Source organism: Serinus canaria, chromosome 9 (genome assembly GCF_022539315.1).
Source record: "Serinus canaria isolate serCan28SL12 chromosome 9, serCan2020, whole genome shotgun sequence".
Lineage (NCBI taxonomy): Eukaryota > Metazoa > Chordata > Aves > Passeriformes > Fringillidae > Serinus > Serinus canaria.
Genome location: NC_066323.1, coordinates 5,967,511 through 5,993,884, shown reverse-complemented (window position 1 = coordinate 5,993,884; position 26,374 = coordinate 5,967,511). Strand labels below are relative to the sequence as shown.

The following is a 26,374-nucleotide window of genomic DNA, read 5'->3' as shown; positions in this document are numbered from 1 at the left end:
GAGAGTGGAATTCAGTCTCCTTTTTAATGGATTTTAGTTGTAAATTTTACCCCAGGTGTGGAGCCTGTGAATGGTCCCCAGGGGACAGAGGTGCTGGGATGGGACCTGCCCCGTCTGCCTTGGGCCAGGCACAGAAACACAGACACACTTCTGCCAGCTGGGAGCAAAGCCAGAGCTGGTGTCTCTGGGATAAGAAACCTCGTTTTCCTTTGAAAAAAGTAGCTTCTAAATGAATTTTTGTGTGATTGCTGGCATGGAATGAGTGGGTCAGTTTGTCTAAGCACAGGTGTGTGTCTTGTCTGCTCCTGACCTGTTACTGAGTAAATCTCAAGGCTGGCATCTCTATAGACAGTTGGCTTTTATGGCTGATGTGTGTTATGCCTGATAAATTTTGGGACTTTAGGGACTTTCTTTAGCAGTCTTAAAAATTACCTGGGATATCTGGATTTTGTGCTGATTCTAACTGAGCAGTGGTGTTACAAACTACAGGCCCATCCTCTGGGAAGGGAAATAAAACCTGGGAAGATGCCTGCTGAAATGGACTTTCTTTTGAGCAGGGAATATCGATCCTGGTGTGGTCCCATGAGCTATTTGAGCATCGTTCATAAGCTCTCATGCCCATCCTTTTTTTACCTGTCATGGGGTATTTTATTTATTTATTTAATCCTGGTTTTAGCAGTGAGAAATCAGCACTTCACATGTGCTGTGCCTGCTCCAGGGTGCAAAACAAAAGTAGAGGCAAGTGGGAGAGATTTCCTTGAAAAGCATAATTGGATCTAAAACAGCAGTGTGGGTGCACCATACTTTACCATGTAATTCCACAGAATGTTTTGAGGAAGACCTGAAATGTTTCTAAGGGCAAGGAAAAAAAAGAGCCTTAAGGATCTCATCACATTTTTAGAATGGGTTTGGGACATAAAACTGCAAATATTTTAAGATATTTTAATGGTCCCTATGCAAATTAGGCTACAAATCTAAGACTGCTAGGAATTGCGTGTTAACTTCTTACTTTTGTCTCATTTTTATGTGTCTCTTCAGTGATTTAATTTCTGCATATAAAATGAAGAGCAATATTAATATCTATTAAAGTGTCCAAAATGGGTAGTTGATTGCTTGTGGAAATAGTGAATCTGGGGGGAATTAGCCAGCATTGATAAAGTAATTTTTTTAGGATGTGGGGTACATGTGTACCTGCATGGATCCATTGTCACAAACAATTTCAAGAGTTGGCAGTGTAAGCCTGGTGTTAATTCAGAATGTGTCAAAGGGAAATAATTATTGTATCCTCTTCTACTGTATTTTCTCTAACATGACATTTTGCTTTGGGTTGGAAGGAAGGTGGTTTGCTGCTGCTCATTCTTCTGACATTTCTTGTGTCACTTGGCCGTGGGACACTGTCCCCAGACTCTGCCCAAGCCACGGGGCCTGGGATGGGGGAAACACAGCAAAGCCCTTCCAGAAAGAGAAAATGAGCACTGTAAACATGCACAGAGCAGTATTTTGGTAAAACACAGGAGCCTTTTGCATCCCTTCCCGTTTCGAGCCCCTCATCAGGCAAACACCAGGGTGTTTACTGGGGCTGTTTCTGTGTTTTTCTGGTGGCCAGGGTGCCACAGCTGGTGCAGCAGTGCCACCTCCCGATGGCCAGGCAGGACCAGAGCTGCTTGTGCAAAACACTCGGAACCAGCCCTGGAATAATGAACCTCCTTTGATTCGGGTGGGGTGCAGAACACTTTTGACAGACAAGCAAAACGTTGGGTTGCCTTTTTTTTCCCCTTCAGCTACCCAGCTACATAACAGGTGAATTGATGTGGTACCTGCACAGTTTTGCTTTGAGGGGGGAGCCCTCTTTATATAAATAATTCAGGACCTCTCTGTGTGACAAATAGCGCTTTCATCAGATTTCTGTGGTTTGATCTCTCGTTTTTGGTGATGCAGCAAGATTTTGAAAATTGGTGGCAGACCCGTGAAACAAACACTGCCATTTGTGTGTGTGTATGTAATGTAAAAAACCTTCTTTATGAGGCTCTTTAAAGTTAATTACCTTCTCCTCTGAAGGAAAATATTGTTCCTCTTCCTACAGCATTTTGCTGTAAAAAAACCAGTCTTAAAGAAAGATAATTTGTTCCATGTATGGCAACAAAACTTAGCTGAATAAAATCAGTGTTTGGTTCTGCACGTGGTGGAATTGGTTGCTAATGCATGAAATGGCTAAAAATGCCATTCATTTTACATTCTGCTCAGTAAACAAGTCCTCAAAGTGTTTAGTGGAGTTTGGCAGGGATGTCTTGTACCCCAGGTGTGGCTGGGGCTGGGGAGAGGTGGGTAGGGCTGGTATCAATGTACCTTCCTGTACCAGTTGTGTTGCACTTACTAGTTAGTTATTGACTTGGTAGAAGTCATTGTCTTAGGGCAGCTTTTTCCTTTAGAAATGAAAAGGATTTAAGCAGAACTGAAATTTTATTTTTTTTCTTTAAGAAACTAAAGCCATCTCCCCCACAGCATGGCTTGAGTGAGCTGGGTGACCACATGCCTGGGGCAGGTTTGGGGATGTACATGTGTGGTTTGAGGCAAATAAATTCACTTTCATACCCAAGTTCATCCTTTAGCCTCTGCTCTTCTTGAGGGGTTTAATTGGGTCTTGTATTCAACACTTCCCCACTGGAGAAGCAGTGGCAAGTGGCCTGTCCATGCCAGCCATGTGGCAGGAGCCCTGTGGTAGGAAAAGTCATTCTCTAGTATTTTTTACAGCAGATCCCAGGTAAAACTTTGTCAAGTAGCAGTAGGTAAGTCACTTTGCCTGGTCAGCTGGGCAAAAACCTGGGAAGGTTTGCTGCTGGAAAGTGCTGGACAGATAATTGGAACAGGAGGTGGACATTATTTCATAACATGTTCTGATGTTTTTGCTCGTTTACTTGGAAAGGTCAGAGTTTTCAAACATTCAGACATCATGAGAATGTTCTCAAAAGTGATACTTTGAGTTGGAAAAAATACTGCATTTTGTCTCTTCATGTCTTAAAGACTGCTGTTGCCTTGTATTTTCCAAGTTTATAATCAAAAGTATATATAGTCTGATACATGATTTGTCTTTCTAAATATTTGCCATTACTAAAATGAGGAAAAAAAATTGTGTGTGTGTAAATATATATATCTCATCTATATTTTTGAAGCACTGATTGAAAACCTAGAGAAATGTTACTAAAAATGGACTCTTTAAAGTTTGTTTCTAATGTCAGGAATTCCTTTTGCAAAGCCTAAAGGTATGGCTGAGATGTTTTCTAATCTTTAGTGGGATTAGCTGGGCTCGTTTGAGCAGACACAGTGTTGTAGCTCTTACTGTTCTGTACCTTTTCACTAGAGCAGGAGTGAAAGTTGAGTAGATAAAAAATGTAAAAGTGAGAACCTGCTTGGATACCAATGTGAAACCAATTTTTTGGTCTTTGTTCACCAGGCAGAGAGAGACCCAGATTATAAAAAATGTGTTCCATAGCAGTAATGTAGATTAGATGAAACTTGATTATTTTTTAAAACCTGTGATAGGAGGCCTTTTTTAGTACTGGTATTGCACAGAAGAGTTCCCCAGTCCATACCAATATACATCGGACGAGAATCCGGCTCGTTAATATTTAATTTACTGACCTTTATTTTGTGGTGAGACAAATGACTTTTTAATGACTCCAGCAGACTTATTTGCATTATAAAATAAAGCCATTGTCTGTGCTGAGGGGGAGCTACTTACTTTATAAATATGGCATTTGTTGGGAAATACCTATTCAGTACTAAAAATATTTAACTGACCTACTTTTTTTATTATTATTTGCAGGGTTGTGTCCTTTGTTGTGACCTCATGGTTTAACTGGGAATAAAGATGAGTATAAGCAGTGATGAGGTTAACTTCCTGGTATATAGATACTTGCAAGAGTCAGGTGAGTTTTTACAATTCTGGTTATTAAACAATGCATAATTTATTTGATCTTCATCTGCAACTGGCTTTAGCAAACGCAGGCTCATTTAATTATTTTGCCAGTAGGCATGGATTCTGTCTGAACTGTTTCTTGGTGTTTCTTCTCAACAAGAGAGTGAATTCCTGCCAAGTTACCTTCTGTAACTTAATCAGATTTAGTCATTTGGAGTCTTCAGATGGCAGTCAAGCAGCCAAGGACTCACTCAATTGCTAAAACGTATTTTCCTGGAGATCACTTCTCCACAGGGTGATGATGGCACTTTGCACTATTTTCTTCAGGGCTGCTTGAAGAAGAAAATAGAAAGATCAGCAAAATGCTGTTTTTTCCTCTTGTTTTGGAGTGATGGTGCTCCTGCCAGCTGGTCTTGTCTAGCCAAATTCCTTGCCTGAACGTGACCGTGGGAGGGCAGATGTGGCTGAGTTTCAAAGGAAGAAGTGACAACTGTGACTATGACTTGTATCACTTGACTCTAAATAAAGATGAACAGATTTTTTACAGGAATAACCCTTGGGGTTCCCAAAAGTCTTCATCCCCTCCAGGACCTTTTTTTTTTTTTTTGGGTGGATCTTGTCCTTCTGAGTAGCCAGAATCTCCTGCTTCTTAGGAGAGAGAGCAAATGACACTTGAATATTGTCAGACTTGAAAAGAAACCCTTTTCCTATCATATCCCTCCACACTGGCTGTGTCTGCACAACACCAGAATGCAGCAGTGCTCCCTTATTTTTAAAGCTTCCCCAGCCCAGTCAGATCAGCAGTTTGTGTTGCATGTTTGGGTTTCTAGATGCAGCCATATGGCTTCAGGGATTTTGTGGTGGTGGTTATTCCTGAAGCTCTGTAAGAGACAACATCATCTTTTACTCACAACTGTGATATTGATTGCTTAACACAGCCTACATTTAGAAAGGGAAGATCTGACTGGAAGTCAGGGCATGCCCCAGTAAATGAACAAGTGATGATTGTCAACTGGCAGGAGGGAATATGATCTCAGCAGTATATAAAAGAAGTCTGCATATTAAAGCAAAAATACACTTTTATCTTAAGACTGGAGTTTAAGAGATCAGCTTTAATGTATATACATAGAGATATATAAGAAAATGTGCACATATATTTAATATTTTATCCTGCTGTTTCATTCTTTATTGATTGGTAGTTTTTGTTTTGTGATTGCTGATGGGTGGCTTCAGGCTTGTTGGAAATGCATTTGACTGATGCAACAAACGTCCACTGCTCATGGACTCCCCAAACTGAGGAGAGAAGCCCCAGAAGCAATGGTGGATGGCAGACTTTTACAGTTTCTGCTTGTCATAAGAAAGCAAAACCTCATTTTTCTGCCTGAATTTACTGAAAACTACTGCATGCTCTTGTTCCAGTTGCAGATTGCTTTTGTCATAGAAGCCAAACTTACAAAATTGCTCCATCTTCATTTGAAAGTTTTCAGGCAGCTTCTTGCTTACCTGACAGGGAAAAAATAAAAAAAAAGTGGTTTAAGAAAAAATGCCATGACAATAGTTAACTTGCTGAAACAACTATTTTTCTCTAGCTTAAAATCACTTTTTCAAGGTGATCAAATAAATAGCAAGCAGCTACCATTGCTGCACCATGTTTGCCACCTCTTAATCAGTGCACAGTGCTGATGTAGCTCTGAATGGCAGAGCATATACAATTATGGCAGCCCTGTACCATCAGCTGAATTCTGTTCACATGCAGATCCATTTCACTATGGTATTAAATCAGTGAGTGAAAATAACAAGAGTCTTGTGTCTTGGATATATATTTTTTTAATTAAATACTGCATATGATACAATACTTACATGTAGTTTGTGCATATGTAAACACATTTAAATGCTATAGTGCATAGTATATTTTGTATTGATTCATGCACAACTGTTTTGCCATTGATACTGTAATTAATAATTGTTTTGTTTATATATGAACTTTGCTTTTCTCCTTTTGTACACTTAAACTATGAGGCAGTTGAGGTGTTTTGACAAGTTTTTGGTAGTCCAGAAGCATACTGTAGCATTTTACTCTGTATAATTTGCACAGGTGTTAAACAGAAGGTCCTACTGTGGTACAGCAAGCAGCATTGTCTGTCTGTAAATCAATTCTGATGTCTTTGCCTTGTCTTTAGGGTTTTCCCATTCAGCATTTACCTTTGGTATAGAGAGCCATATCAGCCAGTCTAATATAAATGGTGCTCTGGTGCCACCAGCTGCTTTGATTTCCATCATCCAGAAAGGTCTGCAGTATGTAGAGGCAGAAGTCAGTATTAATGAGGTAAGGAGGCTTTGCCTGCAGGAGCATTGTGTCCTTGCTTGCAGTAAGTTTGAATGTTAGTATTTTTTTCTGAACTTGTATCCTGTTTATTTACTTTTACTTCAGATTCCTTACTGCTGGTGTTCACCATGACTCTAGTGGTGGAACCAGAGTGGAGTGACATAACTGGGGGGGGGGGGTCTGCCCAATGCAGCCACACAACACCAGGCATGGTGTTCTGGCTCATTGCCTAAAGGTCCGTTGTCTGCAGAGTTTTTACCCTCCTCTAATGTTGTAGTGCATCCAGTGCAGTAGAATAATAAAGGAGATCAGCAATCTCTTAATTTTTTGGTTTCTTAGACTGACACTTAGGGAGGTGGGAGAGCACTATGCAGCTCGTGTTTGGGCTCTTGTGTCATCACAGTGAAGTAATGTGAGCCCAAAGGCAAGATTTCCAAGGAGAGGGTTTGAATTTGTGGCAGGAAGGCTGAAGGTATATGCCAGTTTGCCTTTTGCCTCTGCTGGCTAATTCATCTTGAGCAGGATCTGTTAAATTTGATGTTTAAATGGTTATTCCAGCAGTACAGAAAGCTATGTATCTTCCTGCCTGATGCTGCAGACACTCTCCCTCAATTTCCATTCTCATTTGTGCCTGGAAGGTGAGAAGCCTTTCTGTGTGTCAGTCAGATTACTGAAAGAACCTTTTTTTTTTTTTTCCCCATTAATTCTGCTCACTTTCCAGTCTCCCTTATGTCTGCTGTTTGTGTGGTTTTCGCAGTCCTAGTGAAACAAATCCTTTCCCTTAGGAAGCTCAGAAAAATAAAGCAAGTGATAGGAATAGAAGAAGACCCTATATTTATTGCAAGGAATCCTTCTAGTCCCTAAAAATAGATCCTTACAAAGCCCTAGCATATGTATAAGAGTATTTTTAACTGGGTCTTGTCCATTTCAGGATAAAATTCTTTCTTGTTGTTTGAAAGCATGCCAGCACAGTTTAAAAAAAGGAAGAAAACTAGTCAACTCCCCAGATAATATGTTTATGGAAAGTATTAGTCTAATAAGACTATAACTTCACAAGTCAGTGACCCGAGTTGCAATGTTTGCAGCTCTCTCTTCAAACAAACCATTAGATTTTGCTGCAGCCACTCATGTTTGAAATCATATTCATAGATAGCTTACAGAATTTTTTGCTTTAGCAGACAATTCAGCAAACCTGAAACAAGTAACTTCTGATTCCACAGGCTTTCCCAGAGGCCTGCATGGCTTTTTTTTTTTTTTTTGCATATTTATTTATGGTGGCCACTTAACTTTAGACAAAAATTCCCATTCTGACCCCAACAATGATGAGATATCACTTCCAGCACCATAAGAAACCACTTTATTATATTAAATCAAAACGTTTTCTTTAGTTTTGCTTGGAATCTTTGCCCGTAATGTTAATTTCTACTTGGTGTTATCTTTTTTTTTTTTTTTCCTTTTCTCCCTGTGCTGTAATTTAGGATGGTACCTTGTTTGATGGTAGGCCGATAGAGTCTCTCTCACTGATAGATGCAGTGATGCCTGATGTGGTACAGACAAGACAACAGGCCTACAGAGACAAACTTGCACAACAGCAGGCAGCAGCTGCTGCAGCTGCAGCCGCCACCAACCAACAGGGATCAGCGAAAAATGGAGAAAATACTGCAAATGGAGAGGAGAATGGAGCACACACTATAGCAAGTAAGTTGAGACAGAAATTGCTTAAAGCTGGGTTAGCATTTCCTAGTTGTTTAGCATTTATATGAGCTTGTAGACAATGAGGTAAAAATATGGAGTTTGGAGTAACCCTTCAGCTTGCAGAGAATTCCTTCATCACGGATCATACTTGAACAGATCATGTCTCACCTTTGGCTGTCCCCAGTTTTGATATCTGGGGTTGCAGGAGTCAAAGTTCTGAATTCATTAATTCACAATATTCCCTTGACCAGTCTCACTTCCAGTACTGCTTCTTTTCCATCACCTGAAGGTTTTTCACAGGGCCCTTGCATAAAAAAGGAAAAAAAATTGAGTCATTCCTGTACAAGGAATGAGGAGAGGAGTCTGCCAGTCCATGGTTGGTTAAAACTGAATATTGTTTGTGAAGCTCTGCAGGCTCTTTCCAACACGTTCTGTATTGTGAATTAATGAATCCAAGAGCTGTAGCTGGCTCTTCTAGTGGTACTGAGGTCAGGCTTGCTGGGACAAGCCCTGTGTCCCTTGTCTCTTTTATCAAGATCAGTTTTCACTATTTGCTATTCAGAATTGCTCGATGCAACTGCTCTCAGGTTTGCTTTATTCATGAATTCCATTTTAGTTGTGATTGGGGAAATAAATGAGTTCTGTTTGTCATCACTGGTGAGAGGAACTATCTTAAAATGAGGCTTAGTATGGAAAAGCTGGGGTCAGGCATTAAACTGTGATTTTGAAAATGCTCTTCTTCAAGTCTGAATTGCGTGTTTAAGCATGGGAGTTACAATTCTTTCTGTAAAAACACCTGAAAAATGCCATTTTTGAGAGAATATTAATATTGAGCCATGTACAAGTTTTACAGCCTGATTTAACTAGATTTTTTTTTTTTTTTTTGTTAGTATATATGATTAAAAGATAGAAATACATTCTTTGGCTGAAACAAATGAGGGCTCTACTTTGGTTTAATTTAAGAATCTCAAAGGAGTATTGATAACTGTGAGCTGGGTAGAGGAAGGGTAGACCTGGGATCTCAGCCCTGTTAAATGTGATCTACCAGCAACCCCTGCTGGCTGTACAGCTCTTCAGACTGGCATCGATCCTCTGACTGAAGCAATGCTTTATGTGGTGCTCTTTCTGAAAAAATACTCATGTTTAAATAGCCTTTTCTATTTTCTCACATGCACAAACAGTGACAGAAACCCTTAATGCTAAATTAGGCAATAGCTGTGAAATGATTTCTTTAACCACAGTGAATAAATATGGAGCAGGTGAACTGTGCAGCATTCCTTACATCCTGCATTTGCACTCATCATGAATTTATTTTTAATAAGAGAAAATGATTGATGGTAGATGCCAAGAAAACTGTTTTGTCAGTTGAATTACCCCCAGTATGTTCTACAGAACAATATGGTTTCAATCTCACTTCCAAGCAGAAAGTTACACTGCCATAATTCCACGGTAATTGCTGATGAAGTTTGAGAAGCTTGGTTATGTTAACTCTATCAACAAATGTGATTATATTAATTAAAAGGCATGTTGTAAATGGAGTGTTGGAGATGTAGATTTAAAACCTGTTTGACTGCAATTGGTGAAAAGAGAGATTTTGAAAATGAACGTGTTACAAATGTATTCCTGCAGCACAAGCTAGACTAGTAACATATTGTTCTATGCAGTATTGGGCCTGAAAAACTGAGTACTTGTAACAGCATTTATTTTTTAGCATAGCAAAAAATTAACTTTTGGCCCTAATTCTGAAGCTCCAAATTTAAATCCATTTGGATGTGAGGGTTTACAGGGGCGAAGAGCTTTCTCACATTTTTGAAACTCCCCATCTGTTTATAGTGCTTCATTAATTAGAGCTGAAGAAATAAAAGAGCATGACAGCTCTGTCAAATATTTGAATCACATAAATTGTGAATTCTTGCACTCAGGGCAGAAGAATCTGAACGTTACAGGAGTCGCAATGTCCCAAAATACTAAAATCCACCTCTGTGTACTATTGTTTCCCATAATGCAGATAATCACACGGATATGATGGAAGTAGATGGAGATGTGGAAATCCCTCCCAACAAGGCAGTGGTGCTGCGTGGCCACGAGTCTGAAGTGTTCATCTGTGCCTGGAATCCCGTTAGTGACCTTCTGGCCTCAGGGTATGTGCACTGCCCGTGTGTGTGTGGAGTGTCTGTGCTGGAGCACACTGGAGGTGATGAGGATGATTTTTATTGATAGTTAGTATTAATTATTGTTATTATTAATTATTTATTAATATTTATGATTCTGCACGGGAGGGGCAGAAAGCTTAGGGAACACCTGCCCCAAACATCAAATGCTACAGCATTTGTTCTTTAGAGAATAATGCATTAAAATTGAATTTATTATTATTTATTTAATTAATATATTGTTAATATATAATAAATTAAAGTACCATAACATGCAATTATAATATATACATCTAGAAGTATAATTGTTATAATATATAATCTATATATATTATAATATACATCACATAGCATATATATTGTGTAGCATGTATCATATATACCATTATATTCTATATTACTATGTATGTATATACGTGTGTATGTATTAGAGATGAAATATATAGGTATATAAATGTAATAATCTTGACTATATCTACATCTATATATATATATAATATATATTCTTTATTTTATTACATACCATATATTATATGGTATGTAAAATAATGGATTATATATATTATATTGTTGCATATATTATAATGGTTATATATGCTATGATAGATGCATATTATAGCATGTATTATATATGTTGCCTATTATTAGCATATTGTACATGACTGGTGTATGGTATATTGCACGCTGTATGACATTACAGACTGTCATTATGACAGATGAGAGTATACCCATGAAATAAAGGGGATGGCCCCTGTGTGACCAGCAGGATTTCTGTCCCCTGGGGCGTTGTGCAGGTCTGGCGATTCGACGGCGCGGATCTGGAACCTGAGCGAGAACAGCACGAGCGGCTCCACGCAGCTGGTGCTGAGGCACTGCATCCGGGAAGGGGGGCAGGATGTGCCCAGCAACAAGGACGTCACCTCGCTGGACTGGAACGTGAGTGCTCCTGGAAAACCCTGCTCACAGCCCCTCACGGGCACACTTTGACTGACAGCAGCGCTGGCCTCCGTGGCAGCACATGAAATATTTCTGTTTTGATCAGCGTTGTACCTCCTATTATACTTCAGGAACTCCTTTCTAATAACTTGTAATCAAAAAAATCATAAATCCTATGCAGTTCTATTCTACCTCAAATTTGCTTTGTGCTTTTAGCTTTGAGTTAAGCAGTAATAAATAAATAACCTTTTTGCTGGCAGAGTGAAGGTACACTTCTAGCAACTGGGTCTTATGATGGCTTTGCAAGGATATGGACTAAAGATGGTAAGCAAAATACTTTTTGATTTACGATATATTTTCCTATATTGTGGCTCACGGCATAGTTTTTTTATTTTTTAATGTATTCATATCAATATAAATTTTCAGGTAATCTTGCCAGCACCTTAGGGCAACATAAAGGTCCTATATTTGCGTTAAAATGGAACAAGAAAGGAAACTTCATTTTAAGTGCAGGAGTGGACAAGGTGAGATAATCTTTGGTAAAATTAAAATTCTTTCCTTCACCGTTATAATCTAACTGTAAGCAAAATAGCAAAACTATGCAAAGTAAGTAAATGAAACTAAAGGCATGGGATGTAAATATGTGCTTACAAAGATCTTTTTATGCTTAGCTATATTTCCTTGGGTTTATTGAGATATTTTAATTTCCTAGATTTCAGTGTCTGTGGATCTCTTCCCATTTAGGTTAGTCTGAGTTGGAAAGTAAGTGTATTGAAACCAGAAACGTTAAACCTTTGTAAAACCAAACCATCTAAATTCAGTGAAGCATTTCATGCAAAGCATTAGGGGAAAAAATTGTACTGGAGGGGTAGGTCGAGGCTGAGTTGGATATCAGTCAAACCTGAGAATGGTTATAAAGATCAGGGCTGGAACATAAGGGAAGTTGATATATGTGACTGGGGGGGTGCCAATTGTGTAATGCCACAGAGCTCATTGTTTGACTGTGTTTTATTTCACATCTCTAAACAAATTCAGGTTTACAAGGTCTTCCAGTTCAGAGCTGCTGTTAGTGTGAGAGGTTTTATGTATGAATGGTAGGAAGGGCACAGAGTGATGGGAAGTGTACTTAAAGTGAATTCAGAGAATCAAATAGACTACAGCAAGAATAAGGAGAGTTGATTTTTTGCTCTGTAACTGATTCAAGGTGCAGAAGTCAGCACAGGTTCTTCTTAGAGTGGCAAACTGCAACCTCAGTAAAACCACTTATAACTGGCAGTGTCACTGTGAAGTAGGACATTTTCTCTTTTATTTGGTTTTTTTTGTTTGTTTTTATTTTTTCCCCTGCATGCATTTACTTGGTTTGCTTTATTAGCCAGCTTTATTAATGCTTGTGCTGGCACAAAGGAAGGAAAATTTAATGTCTCAAAGCATGGAAAGGATGTGTTTACTCTTTTGGCATCTGTGATGGTTATGCCAGTTTTTAAATATTTGTGGAAGTACAGCTTTCATTTGCAGGGAAATAATTAAGGAAGAAATAAAAACCTTATTCAGTCAATAAAACTTTTTAGACAAACTGAGGTTATGCTTTGAAAAACATTCTGCTTTAGCAGAGGGAATGACCCGACCTTAGGCTCCTTTTCCATAATTATTTTGTGTGGTCAGTTCATGCTTCCATTGAATTTGCTGTTAAATTTTTCATTGGTCATTGAGGTAGGGCAGGGATATTGGCATATAATATACTGATGATAAGATACTGATTTTGTCATGTAAGGTTTCTTTAGGCAGAAGGTTATGAAAGTTTTGGCAGGGAACAACACAGAATGAAAGTACACCCTTAAATTTTTCAGTATGTGACTAACTGTTAATAACATCTCCTTAGGAACGAGTGAGTAGCTGATACTACAATTTGAATGTACAAGTATTTGAAATTAAAGTAGGTGTGTGGAATGGATTAGGAGAATATAAATAGGACTAAGGGGGTAAAACTGTTTAAAAGCCCACAAATTCCTTTTTCCCTCTAGACCCCAAAATGTTGTGGCTAAACATCTTTCTAATGCAATCTTAAATTTTCTACTGTTTTCTGTACATCTACTACTCTTTCTTTTAGTACTGGATCAAACTCTAGAAATGTATAATCAAGAGCAGGTTTGGGTGATGGTGTGCAGGGTAGGTGTTTTCATACTTGTGAATGGTAGTAGTTGTGGGGAAATTAGCAATTTGTACAAGTTTATTTATTGTTTATTTATCTGTTTAACACAGACCACAATTATTTGGGATGCCCACACTGGTGAAGCCAAGCAGCAGTTTCCTTTTCATTCTGGTAAGTCTTTATTTCATTGTTCAGGTTTGTCATCTGAAAAGACAAAATTTTAAATAAATTTTCAAAATCTGATGGTTTTGGTGCTTATTCTCATAATTTAAAAATCTTACAGGTAGTCATTGGTTACTTATAGTCCCATATTGGAATATTGAGAATGCAAACAAAGATGGATTTGTTCTAAATTTATAACTCACAGTTTTATTGCAGTTCCAATGAAGTCATAAGAGATAAATAATCCAACCAGTCCTGACTTTCTGTAGTATGGTGGCAGACAAATCACGTGGGCAGGCCACAGTATGGATTCATGTTTATCACCTAAGGACTGCATTTGTCATCCTCCTCCTGCAGAGATCCCACCCCGTATCCCATTGTTCTGCTGTCCCCAAACTGTTTGGCCACAAACCAGCTGAAAGCTGTTCACTGGCCAGCTGGGGTGGCAGTGCAGGAGGTCAGACCAATTGCTCTGTGGGCTGCATGCTGAGCAATCCTGCCAGAATCAGCTGGAAAACAGAGTGGAGAGCATGGCAGACGTGCCATTGAAGGGCCTTTAAGAAATGCATCTCGTTCCCACTCCTTATTCCACTCGCGCCACATTTCCAGAGCCATGACAGCAGTCAAAAACATCAACTCAGCATTTACTCCAAGCAGTTCTCCCTGTGCTATCTGCCATAAATAGCTGGCTTGATCAAATGGAACATGTTGCCCATGATTAAGCTTCAAGTTACCACACCTTACAATGCTGGAATTAAGAAAGGAAATAAATCCTCACCCATTCGTGAGCAGGAGCTGCTGGTGGAGATGAGCTCATGCATGATGATGTGTGAAGTTGTGGGAACCTGTTCCTTGTGCTGACTCTTGAGATTTGTTCATAGATGACTTAACTACAGCTTGATGTCCTGCTGCACTGTCTTTTGTATAATTTTGATTTCACATATGTTCTATATTATGATGACTTATATTAAATTTGTTCCATTTTGTGTAAGACTTGTTTTAGCTGCATTTCTTACTGTTCATAGTGTTAATCTTCAGAACTGCTGTAAAATTAATGATTGCTTCCTGTTGGCTTTTGTTCCAAGGTGGTGCATGCTAAATTTGTACATCAAATTCCCGCAGTGTGTACCATAGCTTTAAATATCTTTTTTTTCTTTTAGCACCAGCATTAGATGTTGATTGGCAGAGTAACAACACATTTGCCTCTTGCAGTACAGACATGTGTATTCACGTTTGTAAACTAGGACAAGATAGGCCCATCAAAACCTTCCAGGGTCACACAGTAAGTACTGCAAAAAGGGGGTTGCTCTGTGATATTTTTATTTATGAGAGATTGGGGGCTCAGTAAACTTACTAATACCCACCACTTGTATAATTGGTTACAGGCAGTAGATGCAGTTGTGGTTAAGGTCTTATGGTAATCACAATCTCTGTGATTATCAGAACAATTCTCACCCCCCTGTACAGCTTGTGTTACCACTGTCAGGGTGCAAGAGTGAGCTTTAGGAGAAGAAGCATGGTAACTTCAAAACTTTACCAGGTGGTGTACAAGAATGCATGGGAAATGTGATAAATGGATAGCAAAAAGCTGTTAGTTGTTATTGAAGGCAAAGCTATGAATAAAAATTAAGTGTTAAAATCCTGAAAATTATGTAAATACTCATAACTGCTGTCCAGTTTTATCTTTTGTAAGCTGTCATTTTGTAATGGAAGGGAAGACTCCAGCTTACTCTCATTGTTCACTTTTAGAATGAAGTAAATGCAATCAAATGGGATCCAACTGGTAATCTGCTGGCATCCTGCTCTGATGACATGACTCTAAAGGTAATGGGAGTTCTGGTGCTGGCCCTTGTCTTTGTAGGACTCTGCAATCCACTCCATTAGCCTGGGCATTCCAGCAGTATCACTGTACTTGCTGTGTTTTCTTATATTAGTTCTTTTTTAATACAACAAGGTCAGGCAATCCTAGAAATCCTTGTTAATCAGGGCCAAGCTTTGGTCCAGAGGACTTGTTACAGGCTGCCAGCCTGAGACTTGGAGCATGATTTATTAGGTGCTTTTAGCTGTTCACAGAATCAGGTCATTAATCATTAAGCTGTCACACTTGATGGTTGCTTTTGGTTAAAAGAAGAAAGTTGGAATGCACGTCAGGTAGCACATTCAAGAATGGGTCACTTGCTCCTTTCCTGGTTTTCTTCTGCTTTCCCCTTCTTTCTAGTTAAAATCTTTGGCATGTTGTTTCTTCAGAGGCTGTGTGCACTCCTGGATTTTTCCAGCTCTTCAGGAGTCATTCTGCAGTTTTCACTCACACCTACACTTGTCCTCCAAGTGATTCACAGCTGTGTGCTTTCTTCTAGAACAGGGGCAAACTTGTGAGTGCAGAGGACACTGCAGCTTACACGTGTCACTTCAGGGCACTCCAGACATCCTTACAAACCTGCCACCAGCAAAAATGAGGTTGTTCATGCCTGACAGGCCTGTGCTGCTTCCATGGTACAGATGCTTTGCATTCACTGGGACCTTCAGCACTGTGCTTGGTAGAGATTCAGGATACATTTTTTACACTGACAGCACTGTCCTGCTGGTAGCCCTTGGGACAGTTAATTACATCCAGCTCACTGTTATCTAATCAGGGAATGGCTGAATGAGTAGCCACATATCCCTCCTGCTGGCACACAGTCAGGCTCTGGCAAGGGAAATCACCTTATCTAAATACAAACACTTAAGCATTAAGCCTCTAGTCTAAAGCTGGATGTCTAGACATCTCCAGTCAGCTCTGTCTAGCACTGCTGAAGAGCAAGTTATCCTTTCCTAAGTTAAGTGTCTTAAGTCAAGTGTGATGAGGAAACCCCTGAGAGCATCAGTTGTTCTCCATTGGCAGTGCATGGAGTTCAAACAGCCAGCTTCAGCCAGGTATTTAATACTTAAACAGCTGAAACTCCAGGGTGATGAATTCCAGTCTGGAGCTTGAGCTGTTGTTGCTGCTGCCTCTCCATGAGTAGAGGTGACAACTGGGAATGTGTCAGCATTTGTGGGATTCGGGCAATTAACTTCTTGGTGGCTGTTTCAAATGGAGCCCAGGCTGGAAAGAATGTTACTGTTTTGTTCAGGATTAGCTCAGAAGCCAAGTGCTGGAGGCTAAGTCTACACATCACTAATCACTTCTGCATCACTTACTTTTTAATGGCAGAAGGAATAAATACCATGTTTGGAAGCACATGGAAGGTGCCTAGGGATTTATTTACTTGGTCAGTTTCTATCTACAGCTTAACGTTCTCTAGGGCAGCTGATACAGACTCCTTCATCTATGCTAGTTTTGGGAAGAGAAGCTAGATTTTGATCCCATCAATTAAACTGGAAATACAAGTTCAATTCTGTCTGCACATTGAAAATCAATTTCCTCTTTAGCAAAGCTGCAGTTCTGAAAAGCACCATTTGTTTACACATGCACCTCAATTGCAGCTTAAACACAGTTGGGTTTAAACATGCTCCTGGTAGCTTCCTCCAACAAAAAGTGAACTGATAGCATTTCTGAGACAGATATTATTAAAAATAGCATTCAGGTGCTTATCTGCCATATCAAGTTGCACATGTAGGACAAGGCATAAAATCCTTCCCAAATCCCTTCTGTAGAAGCCATGTAAACCCTTAATAGAATAAAGTTATTTTGTTTGTTGAGTATGATCATACAGGAGTTGGAGTCCTCTAATGACCTCTTTGAAGTACTGAACACTGAAATCTGGCAATGCAAGCACTAATAGATCAGGAAAATGCCATAGTGGTATTTGTGTCTCTGGATTTGTATGAAAACAGAAAATTTCTCTACTATCCCTTTATTTCACTCAGTCTGTGTAGCAAGAAGTTCATTTAAAAATAGGACCGTGGTATTTTATCAACTCAGGCATGAACATTTACGTTCTGCTCTTCTCATTTCAGCATCTGCTCTCATCCCTGCACTTTTCAAGGGGTTTGCAGTTCACTCAGGCAGTTTGGTTTCTACAGGCAGCACCTTTATTATTCATTAACCTCACTGGGGACTTAGAATGCAAAGAATGAAAGGTCCTGGAATAGAACTTGGCATAATTATTCTAGAAACCTAGCAATCATAGCAAATGTTCTGAGTGGCCTAAAAGATAACAGTCAGGCTGCAAATGATACAGAAGAAACATGGAAAATGTATTTTAGTACCATATTGTGCTAACTTACTTGTGTTTTCCTCCCTTTTTATCATAGATCTGGAGTATGAAACAAGACAGTTGTGTCCATGATTTACAAGCACACAACAAAGAAATTTATACTATCAAATGGAGTCCTACAGGACCAGGAACAAATAATCCAAATGCCAATCTTATGTTAGCAAGGTACTATTTAATCCTAGTTTTAAATGCTTGTTAAACATTTTTTTTTACCTCACTGGTCTATAAATGTAAGTTCAGAGAATGCTTTGAAGCTTGTAAGATACTTTATCATATTCTGTTTGTATTAGCAACAAAAATAGGTTGAATTGAGATGTAATTAATCTGGTTTTGTTTTTTTTTTTCCTTGACAGTGCATCCTTTGATTCTACTGTTAGGTTATGGGATGTAGACAGAGGTATTTGTATTCATACTCTGACAAAACATCAAGAACCTGTGTACAGTGTAGCTTTCAGTCCTGATGGCAGGTACCTGGCCAGTGGCTCCTTTGATAAATGTGTACACATCTGGAATACACAGGTATTGCTCTTGTCTGTGTTGAGAAGTTTGTGTTTTGGTCTTTTCCATCCTTCCAACCTTTGTTTATCCATCATACTTCAGCCACAAAGAGCTTTGTCATTCCTAACACACTGGTTTTCTCTTTGTTCTGAGATTATTTCTTTTAATGGTTGTACATTTAATTTCTCTCTTTGAATGGTTGCCTGTGGTGAAGTAATACTTGTCTTTACATTGTCTTAGCAAAAAAAACCCAAAAGGACAAAACAACAAGCCAGAAAGACCCAAACCAAAAACTCTGACACCGACAAAACCCTACATTGAATAAAGTTTCTCCAAGAACGTATTTCATCCAAAATTAGTCTTTGTTAATTCTGAACTTCAAATTCCTGATAAAACAGGGGCTTTTGTGAGAAATGATGACTGAGTGTAGACATACTAATCTGATTGGCTGTTTCATTGAATCTCACTGACAAACAAGAGAATGCAAAGTGAGGGAAGATAATGATGGCAAAGTACGTCTAGAAAACTTTCTCAAAAAGGACACTATTACTTGTTTTGTATTTCTGGCAGAAGAAAAGGGTTTGTTATGTTCAAAGTCTAAAGACCTTGTTGTCAGGCATGATGCAATCTCTGGCTGCTGGACATTGGGTATTAATTTCTCAAAGGCTCATTTTAGTAATTGGAAGTTGTTGTGACCATCCCCAGTTTTGCCCATCAAACACAGGAACTCAAGATCTAATGGTTGTGACACATTCTCTGACAAGGTGCTGAGACTGTCCACAAATCTCTTCTGGACCACTTTCCTCTGAGAATTTTAGCTTTTCAAAGCAGTGGGGAAATTTTACATGTACACATTGTGCTTGTTCACTTTGATTTTGTTGTTTTAATTACTTGCCTTGTCCCTTTTTTAGACAGGTGCCCTAGTTCACAGTTATCGGGGAACAGGAGGGATTTTTGAGGTTTGCTGGAATGCAGCAGGAGACAAAGTTGGAGCAAGTGCTTCAGATGGTTCAGTAAGTGTTTCTTGACTTGGTTGGTGTTCCAATTACAAACATCTTCTGGAAATCTTTTAACCAACAATGGAGACAAAATTTCCTTCTCTAGCTGAAGGTTGAATGCAGCCAGCTCACCTGTAGGTTTTCAACTGTAATGCTGCTGTGGTATTTTAGGGAGAATATCTTTATTCCAGTCCAAAAACCTCAGAAGGTGGAGATATCTCCAATTTATATTTTCTGTTCCTTCTGGGGACTGCTGTGTCAGGATGTTCAGTGTGGCTGGTTTGGAAACAAATTTATTTTTCTTTGCCCTTTTCAAGGGAAGATGCTCAGTGTAGGTGATATTATTATAATGCATGACAGGAATGAAATACCTTCTGCATTGCATTCAACAGCAAAACAAAGTGCAGATTTCTAAATGCTTATAATTAAAAAGTTCCTAAAAATGTCAGCAGCTATATATAAATACCAGTCTTCTTACTTTGCTTAGGAAAAGCAGGGAATAAAATCATGTTTAACTAATCATGGATGCTCCCACTGTCATTTCACTGCAGGGTGTTGGAGCATCTCCTCCTGGCTGCTCTGACACTGCCCTGCAGAGAGCTGCAGTTGGATGGGAATGTGCAGGGTCTCCATAAGGAGCACAGTCCTGGGGCTTTTGCTTGTCTCTGTCTCACCATGGTTGGCAAAGAAAGAGGAGAGCCTAAGGAAAAGCAAAATTAAAGTAAAATAAGGCTGATAAGGGAATTGTGTTTTGAAGTGCTGTAGCTTCCTTTAACTAACATCAGCAAAAAGCCATCCTGGCAGCTCAGTAGTGCAAAGTCTCAGGTGGCATCTTAGCACAGGTGCCAAAGCAATTCCCTCCTGAATGCTCCTTGCTGGTAAGTAATGCTGTTTTGTTAGAGTTCAAATCTCAAAATAGGAAGTTCTGGATTTTAAGAGGCCTGAATTCTAGAGAATTAATTTTGATTGGTCTTGATACTGTCTTAGTCTTTTAAGTATAGGCAATATCATAAAAGGACAAAAGCTCAAGGCATATCCTGAGTAGAAATTGATTATCAGCCCCCCAGATGACCCTTTTTTATACATGCTGTGTAACCTTTTCAGTTCTCCAGTTAATTTGGCCCAAGAAGCTGATTGTACTTGGAATAGATTTGTTTTCATTTAGTTTCTGATATTTTAAAAAATGTTGGACTTAATTTGTTCTATATTGTTTGCTAGCAAAAGCCTTTCACCTCCACTCTATTTTAAATGTGCTTGCACCTGGTGTTATCTTGTGTGTGGTTATTTTTTACTAGTAGATTTCTATATCTGACAGACCCAGCAGCACTACTTAGTGGAGATTTTGGGAAGACTAAAAGTGGAATTTGTACACCGTTAACTTTTTTTTTCTGATCTATTTTAGTACTTGTCCATGTACTTGAATCTAGTTTGTAAAAATATAAATGAAATTAGAGTCAGTTCTCAGCCTCACAGTATTAAAAAACAGGCAGACAGCTTACATAAGATGTTGTTGCTGCTCTGATTGTAATTCTGGAGGCAGCAGTGCCCTTGGTTATTAAAGGGCTCACCTGGTCAATTTGATGTTATTTAATCATTGTTAATAGATTCAAGGTTAAGCTGACACCAGCCAGGTGGCAGGTTTTGCTCTGATGCTTCACCCAGAGCTGTGGAAGGCCGTGGTGCTGTGCAGCTGCTGCATGTGTGTCTCTCTCTTTGCAGGTTTGTGTACTAGACCTCCGGAAATAGCGCTCTTAGTTGGAAGCCATGGACCGACTATGAATGTGTACATAGCCAAAATGACTGTCCCTGACCCATGTACTGCTACAGTCCCAATCGAACCATGGCCAGTCCACTACAGCCAAATGTAAAAGAAATATATACATAGACTGTATATAACAAAAAAAAAAGGAGAAAAAAAAAAAAAAAAGAGGAGAAAGAAAAAAAAATAATTACACCCTGAAGAGGATGACAGAGTTTTGTCACAGCTTGTGAATCCTGTTCACCAAGTGCTGGAATCTGCTGTGCCCCAAAATAACATTTAAAGGTTTTTGGATATGAAAAACAGAAGAGAGCGAGAGAGAGAGAGAAATATACCATATACAAGAGCAGACCCATATACATACCAAAATCAGAAGATACTAATGGCAGCCTTCATTACCCCTTCCCCCATGAGATCCATTCTCACGTGGATTTGTGGGGTATTTTTGTTTTCCTTCTCAGTAGTTGAGCAGTTTGTGTGTACAGAGAAAATGGACTTACAGAAATCTGCAGCAGTAGTTTTTTTTTCCTTTGCTTTTCAACATTGGATTTTCTGTTTTGTTTTGGTTAAGTTTACGGATGCATGAAGTAAGGGAGCGATTTAGTTTCTTGTTTATATTTTTTCACCTTGGGGAAAAAAAAAAAAAAAAGGCGTTTCTTTGAAACATGTTTTGATGAATTCTTTGAAGAGGTAGTTTGAACCTGATAATGTTTGGTACATTTTGTGGCTCCCAGAGCACAATTTTGTGAACAGAGGGAGGGTGGAAATGGGATTAGGGAGAGAGAAGAAAAAAAAAATCCTTCTTTGCAGCGTGGTATTCCACGTCCTTCTCATCTACAAAGCAGGATGGAAATGGATATAATGCTATGTTTGATTTTCTGGTGACGTGGCTGAAATGCAGTAATTTCTTATTTGGGACATAATTCTGCCAAACGTAAGAACAGAAGGGCACAAAAACACAGGAAAAAGAAAACAAACAGGGATGCAAAAAAAAAAAAAAAAAAAAAAAAAGAGGAAAAAAATAAAGAGGAAAAATGCATCTTCTGTTGCTTTAAGACCATAGCTAAAATATGGTTAAATTGTGCACTATTGTGAAAAGGAGCAAAGTATAGCTGGGGGATTTGTTTAGGAGGTTAAGATCTTTCTGGACAAGGGTTCATGCCACAGCTTCTTTGAGAGTTGCCCATCATTATTTGTAGGAGCTTAGATGTATAATTGTAACCAATCTCCAGTATTAAAAGTATTTCATGTAATTTTTCTTTATTAAAATAAAATCTTTGGCATATATTTGATAACACTGCCATTAAGAGGCAAAATGTTTACTACCTTAGATTTAAAAAAAAGATCTTAAACAGAGGACTTGCTTCAAGTTTATTTTAATAGCAGTGATTCAGCTTATTTAAAAGATGAATACTTGCACTAATTCCCCTGCTGCTCCAGTCCTGCAGTTTATTGTATCTTGTGACTACATTTTTTTCAAAATATAGGGTAGATGTAAGCTGCTATTTTTTTAATAATCACTACTATATAGTGTCTTTTACTCTGTTTACAATATCAAGTATTTTTCTTACAATGACAGATGTATATGGCAAACCTTTTTCTGCTCATGTGATTAAAAGTATACTAATAGTGATTTTATTTGTAAATGATAGCATGAGGTTGTGTTTATGCGTATGTGTAGTCGAAAAGGTTGCATCATGTCTTGCATAAGATTCCAAGAGTGTAAATTTATAAAAAGAGAGGTTGTCAAATTTATATCACAGACATTTTACTTAAGGAATGGTTTATATTACAGAGCTTTGCAAAGTTATCGGTTTTATAACACTATTTCAATCACAATTAATTTTGTGACTTATGATTGTTAGTCTCTAACCTATTTTTTTATTCATTTGGGGCTCTTTTTCCCCCGTCCAAGTTAAGCATAAATTCATTTAATTGAGATAATGCAGCTTTGACATTTTAACCATTGTTCTTTAGGCATCGATTTCTGCTATTTCCATGAAATAAACATGACTTGAAGCAAGTCTGAGTTTGGCTAAGGTAGGGTAGCAATTTGCCAGTGGTTAAGACAAGTCAACAATAACACATGGTTTATATACACCCCAGGAATATACTGCTATCATACACAGCATTTAAAACCAACACCAAGTCATATCCATAAAGACAGTTATCTGTGGTGGTTCTGTGCCAGCTATTTTTAGGGTTTTGGAACATATTGCAAATGTTTTGAGCAATTACCCTGTGAGTTACAATATGTAGGAAACCTAATATATTGAGTGTCTGGCACTTGAAATATTGCTTTTATTGCTGGAGGTCCATGACTGTGGCTGACCTCTGTCATTTAATGAAAAAAAAATAAAAATAAAAAAAAAATTCTGTGCAATAATTTTAAACTGTGCTCCCAGGAATAGACACAAATGTTTTGAGTATGTTTAAGCTGCATTTTTCGTTAGCAATGCATTTGTCAATTGCACTGAATTTAAAATCTGAAAGTCAGAAGTGATTCTTGATAGTACTTTTGTATTTTAATATGGACAGTTTATTCATTTTCATAAAAGTTATTGGATGATTCTTTCAGCCAATCTAAACCGAATTGTGGTGGAATTCTGTGACATAGCTGCAAAATCACACAGCCATGTTTTAGGGTATTGCCATTGTCCTCTTTCTCAATCATCAGCTGTTTTGGTTGCAATTCTAGTTGCTTCAGCATAGCATCACACACTCAGAAATAGAGAACACCAGGGCTCCAGCGTGTCCGGGCCGGGGCTGTCAGGAACGTCGGCTCCGTTGGCTCGAGCGCTGCGCGGGCAGTGCCCGCTGCCGTGGGGCCAGGCCAGCGCCCCCGAGCCGAGGTGTCCCACTGCCACGGGGCCAGGCCAGTGTCCCCAGGCCAGTCAGGGTCCCCAGGCAGTGTCCCCAAGCCCAGCTCTGGCGTAGCTGTCCAGCTGTCCTGCCTCGCATGCCACAGTGCTGCTCCTGCTCCCGCACGCCCGGAGCCGCCGCACGCCGCGTTCTGCCACCCCGTCAACCAAACACCAGGCAAAACCACCGCAGAACCGTGACGTTAATTGCAGGTTTTTATAGCACCAAGGTCTCGTGTTCCAGGGTGGGGTAGACTGTCCAAATTGCTCCTTTCAAAGGGGAAGCCAGATGGCAGCAAGGCCCTGACTTTGTGTAGCGTGTACGTGCGTGCTCAGTCTTACGGATGGAGTCGTTCCTATTTTTATCAGCTCAACAAGAAAACAGGCAAATATCCGAACAGAGGATAAAAGGAAGGGGAAAAGCTGGGCTCAGAAGTAATGGTGGGGTAAGAAATTAACTGCTCTTGAGTTCGCTGTCTTTCTGTGCATCCATCTCAGAATCCCGTTTGTCATTTTTGCATGACCAGATCCAGGTTTCTGTAGAGTTCGTCTTTTTCTATTTTTACTTCACCTTTTTCTGCATTTTTAAATTGATGTAAAGATTCCCAACCAGTGGACTTTTTAGTGTAGTTAAGAGAATATCTAGGTCTTCATAAAAGCTTTTTTAGACTCTTTGTAATGTTGATAAACTGAGTTTATTCTGGGACTACCATTGTGCAGGGTTATTTAGCATGTCTACTAGATGATTGGAAATCTTATATGAAACACTAAAAGTGCCTCTTTTTCTGGGTTGGGTGGAGGGGAGGTAGTAGTTACCAGAGTCAGAACGACATGGCATTTCGAAGCATGTTTCTTGATTTCGTGACACTTTAATGCATCTTGAGAGAAAGGCCAAAGATTTCTACCAATTTTAATTGATTTTCATTTTTAAAAGCACTCCTTTTTCCTTGCACTGCTTACCTCATGCTGGGGCGTCTGATAGGGAATGTCCTTTGTGTTTAGGGAGAGCAGTGGGCGGCACAGGGCGGCCGTGCCGGTTTGCCAGCAGAGCGACCTCAGCAGCTGACACCTTTAATTCATTAAAGGAGCTTCATTGCCCCTGCAAACTGGGGGGTTCAGCCCGTAAACACAAGGTTGGCTGTTCAGCAGAGAGGGGAGCCTTGGGATCTGCTTTTTCCAGTCTTAACTTCACCAGGAATCCCCCTCTCTGTCACTTGCCGGGGCTGTGCCGAGCCCCAGCGTGGATAAAATCAGCCTCATCCCCCTCGAGCCGAGGGTCCCCAGTGTCCGTGGGGCTTTGCCAGAGCAGGACCTGCTGGGTTTAGCCCAGTTCCTTTTTGGCTGACGAACAGGATAGCTCCTCCCTTCCCAAAGCCCTGTAGAGCCATTCCCCGGTGGGATCACTTCCACCCTCTCCAGACGCCTGAAGAAAGCAGAAGCAACATTGTGGCATGTTAGCAGCAAATGCGGCTTCGGGAGACAGCAGTAAATCTCCATCGAGATCCCTGACATTTTCCGTAGGGAGAGAGACATGGAGCAGTCCTCACTTCTCCCTCTAGAGAAAGCTCTGAAATACCACGAGCTGTGAAAGTGTGACTGTCTTCACTGTCAGTCTGGTGGGAGGCAGACGAACCAGGAAAATCTGCCGTTTCGAGTGGATTGCAGATTTAGTGTTAATAGTGCTTCAGATCAGTAGTTTTGAGTACATTATTTGCTTTCTCTGCCTTTAAGTTTGAAGCTTGACAATAACTTGAGGCATGTTTTTGTTTTGTTTTGTTTTTTTTTATTTTTAAATAATCATTCGTTTTTACTTCATAATGTTTTTTGACATTTGTGGGTAAATACAAGAAAACAGTCTGCATGTTGTTGCTAGTCCAGTGTACTTTGCAATCTTGTCCTCAACAGACTGCAGTGTGCAGAACAGTAATTCTAGAATACAGAAGTAATTTTCTCTCTCTCCTGACATTGACATTGTAGTTGTAATGGTTTCATTTGGAGTTACAAATCCTTTGGGTCTAATTCTGTGAGCCTACCTATAGCACTGGATTAAAATGTCTGCATCATTTCTTCAGTTATCCAGTTAAACTACAACTGTTGTAAAAGTGTAAACCAGCCCATGACAGTTTTTTGTACTTGTTTAAAGGACTTTTATTGTTCAGTTTTCATGATTATTGTCTAAAGAAGACTGATATAGATGTTCTATACTGTCCTGGACCATGTTAATTACACTTTATGATGTATTTTGGTTCTACATCACAATGATTTGTCCCCAAGGCCTTTATATCCCCTCTAGGCACATTTTCTGTTGCAGTTTCCCTTTGCATTGTATTGCTTTGACAACTGTAATTTGAATCAGATCTGAAAGAGGTCCAGAATAAAATATATTTTGATATTACCTTGGCTGAATGTTATATACCAATAATTTTAGACGCTTGGGATGGAAGATTTGCATATCATTAGGCTGGGGAAGTGACAGACTGAAACACTATTTTTAATATTTGGTTTGGCACATTTTCGCATAAGACAAGGTGCAAACAGCAGCAGGAGCTAATGCAGTGTGTGGCTGCAGGATCTTTGTGAGCACACAGTAGATCCTGTGATGGTGACACCCTCCCCTGCCACCCTGTCCTGCTCTTCCATTTAGGGGAACTGATATATCTTGTGTTTTACATGCTCCATCTTCCCCTCACCCCTACACCTGTGCAACAGCAGCAGAGTCCCGTGGTGA

General features: G+C 39.4%; 1 protein-coding gene across 5 annotated transcripts in view; it reads left to right on the top strand.

Moving 5' to 3' along the window:
- Window positions 1-26,041, top strand: part of TBL1XR1 (TBL1X/Y related 1) — a 108,248-nt gene extending 82,207 nt beyond the window's left edge. For all 5 annotated transcript variants that reach the window (XM_009089040.4, XM_018912782.3, XM_018912786.3 and 2 more), the window contains 14 exons: window positions 3,824-3,926; window positions 6,097-6,242; window positions 7,721-7,940; window positions 9,946-10,078; window positions 10,882-11,023; window positions 11,284-11,347; window positions 11,450-11,547; window positions 13,283-13,343; window positions 14,495-14,616; window positions 15,084-15,158; window positions 17,568-17,695; window positions 17,884-18,049; window positions 18,940-19,041; window positions 20,746-26,041. In XM_009089040.4, the coding sequence (XP_009087288.1) occupies window positions 3,869-3,926; window positions 6,097-6,242; window positions 7,721-7,940; window positions 9,946-10,078; window positions 10,882-11,023; window positions 11,284-11,347; window positions 11,450-11,547; window positions 13,283-13,343; window positions 14,495-14,616; window positions 15,084-15,158; window positions 17,568-17,695; window positions 17,884-18,049; window positions 18,940-19,041; window positions 20,746-20,772 (1,542 nt within the window). In that variant the 5' untranslated portion in view covers window positions 3,824-3,868 and the 3' untranslated portion in view covers window positions 20,773-26,041. The remainder of the gene's footprint in view (window positions 1-3,823; window positions 3,927-6,096; window positions 6,243-7,720; window positions 7,941-9,945; window positions 10,079-10,881; window positions 11,024-11,283; window positions 11,348-11,449; window positions 11,548-13,282; window positions 13,344-14,494; window positions 14,617-15,083; window positions 15,159-17,567; window positions 17,696-17,883; window positions 18,050-18,939; window positions 19,042-20,745) is intronic.
- The last annotated feature ends 333 nt before the right edge of the window (window positions 26,042-26,374 follow it).